This window comes from Elgaria multicarinata, chromosome 1, assembly GCF_023053635.1.
Source record: "Elgaria multicarinata webbii isolate HBS135686 ecotype San Diego chromosome 1, rElgMul1.1.pri, whole genome shotgun sequence".
Lineage (NCBI taxonomy): Eukaryota > Metazoa > Chordata > Lepidosauria > Squamata > Anguidae > Elgaria > Elgaria multicarinata.
Window position 1 is genome coordinate 17972845 of NC_086171.1, and position 14690 is coordinate 17987534.

At 39.7% G+C, this 14690-nt stretch overlaps 1 protein-coding gene across 1 annotated transcript in view; it reads left to right on the forward strand.

The window, feature by feature from the left end:
• DNAH11 (dynein axonemal heavy chain 11) overlaps positions 1–14690 on the forward strand; it is a 176286-nt gene that overhangs the window by 2851 nt on the left and 158745 nt on the right. Inside the window, exons 3-5 of the mRNA XM_063123804.1 lie at positions 4414–4610; positions 7211–7400; positions 11934–12033. Coding sequence (XP_062979874.1) covers positions 4414–4610; positions 7211–7400; positions 11934–12033 — 487 coding nt within the window. The remainder of the gene's footprint in view (positions 1–4413; positions 4611–7210; positions 7401–11933; positions 12034–14690) is intronic.

Genomic DNA, 14690 nt, shown 5'->3' on the forward strand with positions numbered 1-14690 from the left:
ATGTAAAATTTGAGTCTTAAGTAATATATGTTATATATAAGATAAGTGGCTTTTAAGAAAAGTTTATTTTCAGGAACTTGCAAAATGGAAAAAGTTCCCTCCTAATACCTGATTTAAAAAAATATGTTTGTCAAGGAGGTTGGTTACTCAAGTCTCTGAGGCTGCCCAGAAGGGGTAGCAGCAGGACCTCTCAGATAAAGGGACCCAGGCTTTTCAGGAGTACCTGGCCTCTCAGATAAGTTCCAGGACCCTTGTCCTGAATATTCAGCTTTTGCTTAAAAGGAAAAAAAAAGTAGCCCCCAATAACTCATAGAAATGAGCTTTCTCTTGCTTTTCGATAGATAATCCCACTCAGTACTCAAATATTAGAATTGCTAACAGGCACTAGGCACATAAAATACATTCTTTAAAATTAATGTAGTATTAATATTTACTACAATTCTGATATGTTGGGCTACATGTACTAAAGGTTCTGTTCTGCATGGATTAATTCCTGCCTTATGCTAGGAGTGAGGATCCCGTGGGTCTCCTGAGATTGTTTGACTCCCAGTTCTCATCTTCACTGACAATTGGCCATGCAGGAGGGGCAGATGGGAGTTGTGGAGTCTGGAGGGCCACAGATTAATCATCCTTGCCTTAGGCCATCTTACCCCAAAATTTCTGGCTATGGGCATTGGTAACAATGTGATGTGTCTATGCATAAAACAATAGAGACATAGACCCTGTTCAGACAACACACTAAGCCAATGGTTAAGCACTCTGAGCTAAACATTACGCCTTGGCATGTTGTGTGAATCATTCCTAACGATGGTGGCTATATAACCACGGTTTAAACATGCTCACTAGCCATTTGCTGCAAAAGGTTAGCAGCCTAACCATGGCTTAGCATGTTGACTGAAGAGTCCCATTAAAAACCTAGGACCTGTTCTTTGATACCTGAAAACCCTGCATCCGGACTAACAGAATCCTCAGTGGCTTTTGGTTTGGAAAAGATGGTGAACTTTAGGCCGCAAAAGTTTGTTCCATAATAAATGTATTAGTCTTTAAGGTGCCACAAGACTATTTTCCCCCTGCCCCAAGAAGAGCACTTTTCTTCTCCCCATAATCCACAGGGCCTCTTCTCAGTTCACTGGTATGATATGCTGTGTTTTCTGAGGCTGGCTATATGTTATTGAGGAAGTGTAGTTGCTGCTGGAAACCCAAACTACATAGCGGTAAAGCAGCAGTTTCTGCAGCTGAAACTCTCCCCACGGCCTGAGTTCGATCCCAGCGGAAGTTGGTTTCAGGCAGCCGGCTCAGGTTGACTCAGCCTTCCATCCTCCCGAGGTCGGTAAAATGAGTACCCAGTTAGCTGGGGGAAAGGTAACCACGGCCGGGGAAGGTAACGGCAAACCACCCCACTATAAGGCCTGCCAAGAAAACGTCAGCGAAAGCTGGTGTCCCTCCAAGAGTCAGTAATGACTCAGTGCTTGCACTAGAGGTTCCTTTCCTTTCCTCCCTCTCTCCAGTTAACCACTGATATGGAATGGCACCCAGATGGTTTGGGCTAATTATTACATGAGAGAGACCTCTCATTTGGGGGAGTATGTGATGAGATTAGGATTCCTGCTTCAATGTTTATTCCCACAATGCTTCGCTACTTGGTCATATGTTGTGAAGAACATTGTCCCTCCATGCTTTCCACTTGAAAGAGTATGAGCGTATCTTTTAAACTAATTCCTAAAGTGTCACTCCATTGTTTTTAAGTTGTTTTGTAGTTTGTTTTATTGTTTACAAGTTTTTTTTTATTGTGAACTACCCTGGGATATGCATTATGAAGGGTGGAATATAAATTGCCATGGAATTATTTCTGAACTTCACACAAGGCCATATGGGAAATAAAAGGGACAGAAGAGAGAAAATAAGAGAACAAGAAAACAAACCAAAATTTTAAAAGAGACAAATAGCAGTGATATAGAGTAGAGAATATCTCTGAACAAATGAAAAACAAAAACAAAAAACAAACCTAAATTGTTGATGATGGTAATTTGCATTCCTGCTTTCTCTTTGAAGGTCAAACTAAACAAGATGCCATTCATGTGATTAGTAATTATGTGACTACTTTTAAAGTAAATTGCAAGTACAGTGAGGCCATTTTCAATAGAGTCCTGGAGAGGTTTGAGTTTTAACTCTTCTCCTTGTTCCTCATTGCTGCTGTTTGTATTAGAAGGCAAGTTTCCATTTCCTTGCAATGCAAATAGCTGGTATGATAGCCTCAATCTAGATCAGGGCTACTGTAGGGGCCAAAAGGTTAAAGCCCCCTCCTGTCCACCAGGATACTGATCCAGATTGCCCCCCTCACAATCACTAATTGAGTGAATGGTGTCTCATCTAGCTTGGCCATTGAAAGATTTCTACTTGTTAGCGCAAATATGTTTCATCTTATCTTATTTCTAAATTCCACATTTATTTTAGTATACAGTTTCCCTTGTAGAAGCTGGTGTGTTTACTTTACATTTCTTCTTTTAAAAACACGTTTCTGTTTAACTAACATTATCACTATGGGAGATGTATGACAACAAACAAACTTCTGGAATGTAGTGGTTACAAATCATATTTATAGTGCTACTCGGGCTGTTTACTTGTCTAATTTATTGCACAGAGATCAACTGGGAATTTCGCAAGAACAGAAATGCCTGGTCAAATATTTAAAGTTGCTGCATTAGTACAGATCCTTCTGATTAATCAGTATTGGAGAACAACCTGAAGTCTTCATACTGCATTGGAATGCAAATAAATCTGCTTTTTTCTACCCCACTTCAGTTTCCCCTGAAATTCACCCTAAACTTAAATTCTACCATCTACTGAATAATGTTGTAAAGACTATTGCTGAGATGAGATTAATATAATCAGAGTGCAATCTTATGATCCCTAGATAGTGTCTGGGGCACCATAGGATGCTACAGATCTCCTCCTCCGTGCCCATAGGCAGCGTTACAAGCCCAGAGAAGGAGCCCTTCTTCTTCTCTGGGCTCAAACCCTCCCCCCTCCCCTCCCCTCCCATCCCCTCCCTTCCCAGCTGCCATAGAAAGCTTTTGCAACCTCATAAGAGAAGTTGGAGAGGAAGAAAGGGGGATGTGCAGGTGGACAAGGAGAAGGCGGGAGACTAGAAGCTGGAATACACACCCCAGTTCCCTCCCCACTAAAAGATAAGTTACAAGATAGAGGCTCAGAGGCCCACCTAGCTGGTTTTTATATTTTAAATGGAGGAACAGAGGCAGAATTGCCTCCATTCGCATCTCACCCTGCCTGGTTTTTGCTGGCAGGGCATAAGATAGGCAGAGAGTTGGAGCTCTTTGTCTATCAGGAATGCATCCCATAGGATTGCGCCCTAAATGACTTGGATCTTGAGCTCCATTTTTGTGAATGAAAGCGGCTTTTATCCAATGGAACCTGCTGGTGGTGGAAGTAAATAAGCACTTTGACTTCGTTGCTAAGATCCCAGAGTGGAACTCTATTCACAGGAATAGCTGGGAGAGATGTTTGGCAGTTCCCAATTTACCCTGCAGCCCCCAGTGTTACTTTCTATGCTGTTCTGGAGGGTCTCCCAACCCTCCGGAATGGAGCTTTTGGTAGCACAGCTATATGGGGAAAGGGAAATTGGTGAAAATTGCTAGCACGCGTATCATGTGAATATAGCATTGTATCCAACGTTAATCTCACTTCACTACCATTCATTTCAATGGGTCTCCTCTAAGTAGGACTAACATTGGATATAGCCCATAGGATCCAAGCCAAAGTGCTTATTTATTTGGTTTAGTTGACTACTAGTTAACTCTAGCTACTAATTATATACACTTAATTTAAAAAGATTATGCCTCATCTACTCAAAGATTAACCCTTTCCCCTGTGCTGTTTTGTAATCTCTAATTTATGTGAGCATAATCAAGAGCTATGCAGGACTCCAGTGTACATATGGTGCTCTACTTGTGTATGGGTTACTGTGTTCTTTGGCTTGGGGAAATGTTTTGTGACTGCCATGGGAATGCTGATTGCATTCTTAGAGTATTGTTCGGTTCATATAAAATAACAAGGCAGACCACTCCATTTGCAAATGTGCGTGCATGCATATGTGCTGGAGCTTCCATGTGTGCATTAGAGCTACTGGATTCTTGGTCCACTGTACCATTAATGTACCTTATTGAATATGTGGCTTTATGTAACAAACTAAAGAGAATTAAAGAAGGAAAATTAATGTATGTGGAAGATAAGAAACCTATTGTCCAAATATGAGTTGGAAAGGGCTGCAGAAATAACAAGCTGGGACATGTTACCAAGAAACTGAAGGTGTTTGAACATTATTATCCATTACACTGATCTGTGTGTGTTTGTTGCCCCACCCCTCACCCCCAATTATCTCACTTCTGTTTCTAGGTCATGCTGCCCATTCTTTCCAGTAAGAAAAATAATGGATCCTGGCCACATTTTATTTCCCAGGATATGGAACGGCATGTAGAAATAATGAAAAATAAGACACAGGTTATGAGAGGACTTATGTCAGGGAGAATTCTCCTTCCGATTCCAACGGTTGCAACAGAGATTGAGTTGCATGAGATGTGCTCTGAAAATAAGTAAGGAGTGTGTGTGTGTGATGCTTCATGTTTGTTCAATCAGAAAGTAAATATTTTAGTTATATCTCTAATGATGCCAATAAACTGAAAGATGGGAGTTACCCGCCCATGTAATAATTTCTCCCCAAGTAAGTGATTATACTGATTGTAGCCCAAAGAGAGTATGAGCTCAATTCTCCATTTTAGTAAGAACGTAGCGCATAAATCCACCCAATAATGAGGTTCTTTTTATAGATTTACAAGTATAAACCCAATACAAAAAGCAACAAACAGCACAGGAAAAATATATAAAAACAACCATAAAAGCTAAAAGTCGAAATGGAAGAAAGTAAAGCTCTTTACCTGGTGTTGAAAAGGTAACAGTGTAAGTGCCAAGCAAGGATCCTTGGGGAGAGCATCCCATAAGTGGGGCATCATAAGTGAGAAGGTCTTCTCTCTTGCAGCCACCCACCTAATTTCCTTTAGTGGGGGTATCAGGAGGAGAACCTTTGAAGATGCTCTATAGGAAGACTTCCTTTAGATACTTTGGCCTCAAGCAGTTTAGTGCTTTTAAGGTAAACAGCAACACTTTAAATTGGGGCCAGCAATGGATTGGAAGCCAGTGCGACTGGTAAAGCACCAGCATCATATTATAATATTGACCAGTCCCAGTTAGAAGCCTAGCAACTCTGTTTTGAACTACTTGAAGTTCTTGAGACTGCAAAGGTTGCCCCATGTACAACATATTGCAGTAATACAGCATAGATTTCTTAAATAATTAGTATGGCTATTTTTAAAATTGCAAGATATGGGCTTAAAGCTGGATAGTTGCAAAAACAGAGCTTACAGTTTGGCTCACCAAACTGAGAGCATATTTGTCTGAGAATAAGAACTATGGCACTTATGCAGGTTCTGTTTAGTTAGTATGCAGGCGTAAGTTACACAATGGAAATGGGGAAGGGTAAAGGTGAGCAACCTTTGCAGTCTCAATAACTTCAACTAGTTCAAAACAGAGTTGCTAGGCTTCTAACTGGGACTGGTGGCCTTTCAGATGTCCTTCACCATTGGTTATGCTGGCTAGGGCTAATGGGAATTGTAGGCCCAAACAGCTGGAGGTCCACATTGTCCACCCCAGACAGAGGGAAATATATAGTTTGTCACAGTTTAAGTGAATTGGACCCAGGATGCTAAGGAACAGGCTGTGAATTAGATAGAATTGGGCAGAAGAATGAAGAGCAAAAAGCTGGACAAACCATAAAATAGGGTGACCATATGGAAAGAAGGACTGGGCTCTTGTATCTTTAACAGTTGCATAGAAAAGGGAATTCCAGCAGGTGTCATTTGTATGCATGCAGCACCTGGTGAAATTCCCTCTTCAGCACAACAGTTAAAGCTGCAGGAGCCCTGCCCTCTTTTGTACCTGGTCATGCTAGACAGGGCTCCTGCAGCTTTTTTTTATTTATTTATTTATTACATTTCTATACCGCCCCACAGCTGAAGCTCTCTGGGCAGTTTACAACAGTTAAAAATAGTAAACATTAAAGAGTATACAAGATTTAAAAAACCATCAGAAACATAAAAACAGTATAAACTGTGATGAAGAGGGAATTTCACCAGGTGCTGCATGCATACAAATGACACCTGCTGAAATTCCCTTTTCTTTGCAACTGTTAAAGATACAGGAGCCCGGTCCTCCTTTGCATATGATCACCCTACATAAAAGCACAATGACATGTTAGATACATCATTTAAGGGAAAAAAGAGAGAAAAGATGGGGATAGGGAATGCTTAACCCTTTTTCTGGTCTCTGCTTCTCCACTTCTAATCCTCCCCCAACCCAGGCTAAATCACATTTATAAAGAGTAATCATTAAGGTAATGAGACAGGATGGTGGGCTAATGCTATGGTCTAGCAGTGTGAGGGAAGGGAAGAGTGTGCAGGGAAATCGTGGGGTGACTGGCATGATGTATTAATGTATATTTCAGTGTTGTCCAAAAAAAAAAAAATACTAGGATGTTTTCACATATAAGTCTTAAATAGTATCTGATCATCTCTTTCTCTATTTACATTAATGATAGCTGTTCTTGCAGCAGGAAGGACAGTGGTGTCGTGTTGGTAATATTAATTAGCGTTGTAGCCAATGGAAGTTTTTATGTTCACACTACAAATCCAATTGAAGGAAGACCTACTTCATGTGTGACAATGCCTTAGACTTATTATAATCAGTGATATAGGCCCTTTCTACACCTAGGGATTATCCCAGGAAAATGGAGGGATCGTCCCTGCCTGCTCCTGGGATCCCCTGTGTGTCATTTGCATGCACAGGGATGATCCTGGGACAATCCTTGGAAAAAAGGCAGGTGTGGAAACGGCTATAGTGTTAATATAATCTAAGCACATTTTTATTACTAAAAAAAAAAAGACATACCAGTATACTTTTGAAATTACTTGACACAAAACACAAATGTGATAGGACAAGTAATGCTAAGCAATACCCTCTATTGTCAGATCATTACAAAGGAACAGAAGTAGGAGCTGAATACATGGCAGTTAAATTTAATGACATTTTACACTGGTTATAAGAGAGTGGGATACCTATCATTTTTCTTCCTATTTTGCAGGCAGGATATTCATACAAGGCTAGTACTGCATGCAATAGAATCAATGGTAATCAAGTGGTCACATCAAATAAGAGACATTTTGGAAAGGAATTCGGCTCAAACTCTTCTTCATGACTTTCACCCAGATCCTCAGATTGAACTGAAGTTTTGGAAGGAAAGGAAATATAATCTCTTGTGTTTATATGACCAGGTAAGCAATTTTCAGCATAATAGCAATATGACAATTGTTGTACTTGTATTTGTGAGTGGAGAAGGAAGCATGAATAAAGACACAGACACCAGAGATTGGGGTAAACTCGGGCCTCTTTATTTAAACAAGGGAACTTCACCCCTCCCTGAAAGTGCAGGAATCTGTTAGATCCTTTCTTCAGGCACCTAGCCTGCCATTATGGACAAGCCACTCTCCAAAGCCAGGAGTCAGATAAACCCAGCTCCTTTCTTACGGTACGCGTTAAAAGTGTGGGCCTGCATCATCCCCACTCAGTGCTGCCCAGCTCCAAGTAGATGAGACAGGAGGGTCCCCAAAGGCAAACTATATCCTGACATGAGAGCTGCACAGCCCCTGAGGAGCAGGACCTCCGGATATGCCAATCACCAAAAGGTGCTAGAGTGCTCCCTATTGTAATATCATGCAAATTCCTGCACACCCCGCCACAGGAGGGTGCCAAGTCTCTGCTTTGCTGCCCTACCCCCCCGCCCCCAGAGGCCGAGTTTCAGCAGGGCAGGCCTTTATAGGCTCTGCCCTCCCACACTTTATGCTGCCCAAGTGTCCTTGCACATGCAGCGTCTTTCTTCTCCTCCTTCCCACCCACAAAACTTGCCCCCATCCAAGCTGTTCCGGCTGGGCGGGCAGCAGGCTTCTGCAGTTCGCTTAAATCTCCATGACACCATGTAGCTGTAGGCTGAAAGAGTGCAACTTAAAATCTCCACATATTTTCACGCTTAGTTCTACTAACATTTACAAATATCCTCATTTACAAATTACACTTACATTTACAAATGCCTTCATTTGTGGCCATAATCCTGCTTTCTCTGTGTCCTGAGCAGTGTCACCACTGCTACCCTTGGGTCTCTTTTTTTACCTTTTTCTATAAAGGATCCCAGCCACGGACGCAGTTGGTATGGTATACTACTGTTCCCTGGTTCTGTGGTTCTATGACTCCTTTTTGGATCCACAGCAACCAGCTTGGCACTCTGCGTACCTTTTAATTTATCCTTTTATTTCACCACTGCCACCATATAACTCTGTACCTTACCTCAGGTACTTAAAGAATCCATGCCAGAGTGAAAAAGAATAACATTTATTTAACAAGAATTACGTTTATGTATTTGATAAGGCTTTGTGGTTTCATTTGTTCAGTACTCCATTTTTACATTAAATATATCAGGTTTTCCTTGCCTACTCTTCTCTAATAAAACACAGACCCTACACTATCTATTCCCTTCAGCAGACAACCCCCACTCTCTCACTGCCCACTGTCAACTCTCACTCTTAACTCACTCCTAACTGCTAACTGTAAACTGTCATTCTCCTTTACATACTTGAACCTAACAGCCAATCAGCATTCACTCCAACATTCTATGCACTAATTGCCCCTCCCAACAGAATTAACCACTTACCATCTTTACCATATGAAGTCCAAACAGCATTTACAATACAGATATATGGAATAAAAACAGTGAAACATCAGAAGCAGCTCCACTGGAGACCAGTCTAACTACATGCTGGCTTGCCACTACTGTTCTCAGCATACAGTCAGGACATTCACTTCAAGGGAATCCATCATTTTTCTCATGTTAACCTACTCCCCTTAAGCCCCTAGTATGAAGGCTAGGGTCAGCACAAAATGAAGGAGGGCCAGGTTCAGGAGTCTGGGAAGGGTTTCCTTTGAAGTGAATGTTTTTCCTGTGATGCAGCAGCAATCAGGTGCTGACATGACATGATGGGGTAGGGCAAGCTATCCAAAACTAGGAGGGGACCAACTATTAGAAACAATGGAACAATGAATAAAACTGCTAGAACAGTAACTACTAAAAGCTCAGGAGAATAAAGATGTTTTCACCTGGTGTCTAGCAGCTAATACAGTAGGTACATGGGGACAGTAGAACATAATTAGGGCACCACCACTATGAAGGCACTATCCCCAACACGTCCCCACTATCAAAGTGGGCAAGATTGCACATTTGATCTTTATGTTAAGACAACTATTTGAAATAGGAAAGAATTCTTTTAAATAAAGAAAATAACACACACACATTCCTCTTTATTTATTATTTGATTTATACCTCACCTTTCATAAAAAGGCACTCAAGGCAGCTAACAGTACTAAAACTGAGATTAAAATAAACTTGGTTAAAATCATTAAAAAAAAAACAAGGCACAATTAAACACAATTAAAGAAATAAAAATAGAATGCAATCCAGGAAAACCCACTTTAGCAACAGACCAGCTTAAATGCCAAAGGCCTGCCTGAATAAAAATGCATTGGCCTGCTGGCGAAGGGATAGCAGAGAGGAAGCCAACCTAACCTCCCATGGCAGGAAATTCCAAAGCCTGGGAGCAGCCACCAAAAAGGCCATCTCTCATCTTCCCACTAAATGTGCCTCTGATGGCAGCAAGAATGAGAGAATGGAATCCCCAGAACGTCTTAAAACCCAAGCAGGTTCATATGGACGAATGCTGTGTTGAAGATGGCCTGGTCCCAAATCATATAGGGTTTTATAGGTTATAATCAGCACTTTGAATCATGCCCAAGCTGATAGCCAGTGGAGCTGTTGTAACAAGGGAGTCACATGCTCCCTATAACTGCCCCTGGTCAACAGTCTGGCCACAGCATTCTGGACCAGTTGAACTTTCTAAACATTTTTCAGAGACAGTCTTACCTAGAGACTGTTGTAATAGTTCAAATGGGTTATAACTAAAGCATGTGTTAGTGTTCTAAGGAGAAAATCTCATCATCATCATCATCATCATCCAGACCCTCTACATACTAGGGACAGCCTCTTATTTCCTGTTTATTTGGCTTATGTTCAGATATCTGGTTTATCTTGTGGTGCAAGGAAGCCCTGAATCACACAGACAACTATTTGAAATAGGAAATAATTCTTTTATTAAAGGAAATAACACACACACACACACACACACCCCTTTCATCCAGCCTTACTATAAAAATAGAAAAAGAAGAAGAATAGAATTGGCTTACTATGGCCTAATCTACACCAAGCAGGTTATTGCACTATGAAAGTGGTATAAAAGTAGTATATAAGAGGCAGGAGCCACACTACTGCTTTATAGCAGTATTGAAGTGCACTGACAACTGTTGGGGCCCATTGACACAGACCATGTACTGCTTTCATACAGCTATATCCTACTTGGTGTGGCTCTTGCTTTTTATATAACGCTTTCATACTGCTTACCTAGTGCAATATCCTGCTTGGTGTAGATTAGGCCTATATTCACAGGTGAAAGATCTGCCTTCCTTTAAATACCCTCAGAAAGGGGCTGAAGGAGACCCTAGGAATCTTGAATAAGGCAGACCCTAGAATCTAGGGCATGGAGATTTATATTGTGCCAGTTTCTATACCTTTTTCTATAAATGGAAGCCATAATGCTCTAAGCTCTCTGAATGATTACAGTAAGGTGGTCTAGGCTCCCCAAATACTCTTCTTCATAATCAAAGTAACACACCCTCTTGCTTTTGTATTTGCTGAAGTATTTTTTTAATTGTAGAATTCTATTGAAACTTTCCAAGTTGTTCTCTGTAGTTTTACACTGTCTGGGGAATGAACCCATAGCATATTCTTGTCAATTTCCACTTTTCTTAGGTCAACCTGACCTTGATTGTTTTCTCAAAATCAAAAGTTGGGTTCAGAAACCAGACTTTTTAGCTAAGCCTCTATTATGTGTTTAATATGACTGTTGTTTTAAATAAGCTTTTTAACATTACATTTTAAATTCCTTATACCATAGCCAGATCAGATATCTCTGATGGATTGATATATAAGGTCTGTAGTCCCTGAAATTTAATGCAACAAATATTTAGTTCAAAGAGTCATTCAGCACTGCTTTACTTTTCTGGCCATCATTTATTCTTTAGGTGTTTCACAAAAGAATACTGGTACGCTTGAACATGTTAGGCATGATTTGTTTAGATTGGGACTTCATTCTCAAATTTATTTTCAGACGTCTCTGAAATCTTCTTGCTTCAATTTGCTTGGCCCTTACAAATTTTCTTTATTCAAATTCCACCTATACAAGAGAGGCAGGTGGCTATTAGGAGGAGGGCTTTCTCTGCTGTGGCACCCCAGCTGTGGAACGAGCTCCCCAGAGAGGTTCGCTTGGCGCCTACATTGTTGTCCTTTCGTCGCCAACTGAAGACCTTTTTATTTTCTCAGTATTTTAACACCTAATTTAACTTAAATTTAAACTCTGCTGTTTTAATTTCATATTTTAACCTATATCAATTTTTGCTGTGTGATTTTATCCTGGTCGTACTTTTTATATTGTTTTTTGTATTTGTGTTTCTAAATTGTTGGTTGTTTTATTATGCTCTTCATGGTGTTTATTTTTGTGAACCGCCCAGAGAGCTTCGGCTATTGGGCAGTATAGAAATGAAATGAAATGAAATAAATAAATAAATAAATAATACAATTTGATAGCAAAATAGGTTTTTAAAGTACATATGTTTTTGATTCAAGATCAGTTGCCCTGTTCTAATTTCAGCTTAGGAGCCCTGTTGTTCAGAAAATGATGAGGATCTTAAAAGGCAAGATGAGCAGCTATTACCCTACTTTTCAAGACATTTGCAAGGAGGTAGAAAATGGTAAGCTTTTCCCCCAATGAAATGTATATATTCTGTCCACATTTATGTATGCATGTTATAGAATAATCCATAATACTGTTTTGACATATCACTATAATGTGCATTAATAAACTGCTTGTTGCCTTGGTACATATTCATATTAAGTCGAACAGTCTTAGATGTCCTTATAATGTATTTGTATAAAGTTTGTTTGGATATTTTCCTTCCGTTTATAAAAGAGAAAGAGGAAAATATATAATAAATTAACAAACTGTATGACTTGTAAACATTATTTTGAATTGTTCTGTGTAGTAATTCTGATAGTTTTACTTCTAGCATAAACATAGTTAAAGTTAGTGTATTACCCAGAGGCTCATGTTTTATTATTTTGTTTGCATATTGATCAAACGAAATGTCAATAAAATATTATTATACTGCTTGTTATTTTTATAGGGCATTTTGTCAAAATGCTCAAAGAGTTTAGCAAATGATTAAACTTCACACTGTCTTGCTAGGGAGGTGAACATTATATCTCTTTTTTACAATTTGGAAGAAAAGCATCACATTCTGTAGCTGCATAAAAAGCAAATGTTACACAAAAAGCAGCAGTAGCCGTGTTGCTCATGAGAAATCCATATTAGGCCAATTCCTTTATTAGGCCAAGCCAAAGGTCATAAAATAGCATACAACCTTTGGAGTTCTCCAGTACCTTTCATTAGGTAGTAAACAAAGCAGGGCTGGTGTTGAAGTCATGGAGTCTTTATTTACTCATGGGACTATGTGGGGAGGTTGCAAACATTTAAATTAGGTTCTTATGGGTGCTGTGATGGTTTCTGTTTGCACCTGGGATTTCCATAGAGCTAAGGTAGGGTGACCATATGCAAAGGAGGACAGGGGTCCTGTAATTTTAACAGTTGTATTGAAAAGGGGATTTCAGCAGGTGTCATTTGTATGCATTCAGCACCTGCTGAAATTCTGTCTTCATCACAACAGTTAAAGCTGCAGGAGCCCTGCCCTCTTTCTTATCTGGTCCTACAGCTTTAAACGTTGTGATGAAGAGGGGATTTCATGAGGTGCTGCATACATACAAATGGCACTAGCTGAAATGCCTATTTCTATACAACTGTTAAGGATATTTATTTATTTATTTATTTATTTATTTCTATACTGCCCCAAAGCCAAAGCTCACTGGGCGGTTTACAACAGTTCATAAAAATAAATATATAGACCCCAGTGATTTATAATATAATGACTTTATTAAAACAGCATTCATGGTATATAATGTTCACACAACCATACACACACCATTATGGGTGTATAGAATTCCTCACCACTGTAAAATAATAAAGTATATAGCCAATATGACCAAGAAGGATAAGCTGTATCAAGATTCACATGGAAAACTACTGCCACTAAGCTTTCACAAAGAAAGTATTAAATCTATTCAATGGGATAAGGAAATGCACATTGGTTACTCTTCCATCTTTAAAAATATAAAATCCAGCTGTTACCATCCTTAGGTGAAAAACAAAGGTTCCTTGGTAAATGGGAATCAGAAATAGAGACAGACCAGGCAGTTTTTAGGGTTGGAGATCATTTAAATGGTGTACTAGGTAAAAAAAAGAAAGAAAGAAAGAAAGAGAAAAGAGATCAATAGTCAATTTGTGCAGTTTGGTAAAACATATGGAAGGAAATGGAAACTGTGGGAAGTAATTATAATGAGAAAACAATGTGAGGGGAAAAGAGTACCACCCCCCTTGCACCATATTCTCAATCTGGTTCAAGCAACGCCACTGCTGCTGTTTGCAAAAACATTAAAGAAATAGAGGTATATCTGCAGATGTTCTACTTCACATAGCATATAGTTAATATATAGCTAAAGTTTAGATGTAGTGATGACATCAATGTGGATAGCTTTACGAGGGGATTAGACACATTTATGAAGGATATGGCAATCAGTGGCTATTTATTTATTTATTTACATTCATTTATATACTGCCCCACAGCTGAAGTTCTCTGGGCGGTTCACAAAATCCAAAAACAGTAAACATTAAAAGTATACAAAATTTAAAAACCATCAGAGACATAAAAACAACAGTGTAAAAACAGCAGCATCCATTTATACATAGGGTGCATCTACACCAAGCAGGATATTCCACTATGAAAGCGGTATATAAAAGGCAGGAGGCACACTACTGCTTTATAGTGGTAATGAAGTGCAGTGACAACTGTTGGGGCCATGACACATCTAAACCAAGCAGGATATAACACTATGAAAGTGGTATGAAAGTAGTATATGGTCTGTGTCAATGGGTCCCAACAGTTGTCAGTGCACTTCAATACTGCTATAAAGCAGTAGTGTGGCTCCTGCCTTTTATATACTGTTTTCATACCACTTTCATAGTAATATATCTGCTTGGTGTAGATGAGTCCTTAGTCAACATGGCAATACATTATCTCCAGTATTAATGGCAGTATGTATGTCAGTTTCTGGGAAACATAAGGAATGCCATGCTGGATCAGACCAAGGGTCCATCTAATGCAGCATTCTGTTCACACAGTGGCCAACCAGCCCCAACTATCTAGTCCAACACTAGAAAATGTAAGAAGATGTGTTTGTTTTAAAAACAACACCACGTGGGGCGTATAGGGCACCTTGGTGGGAGCCAAGAGAAGCA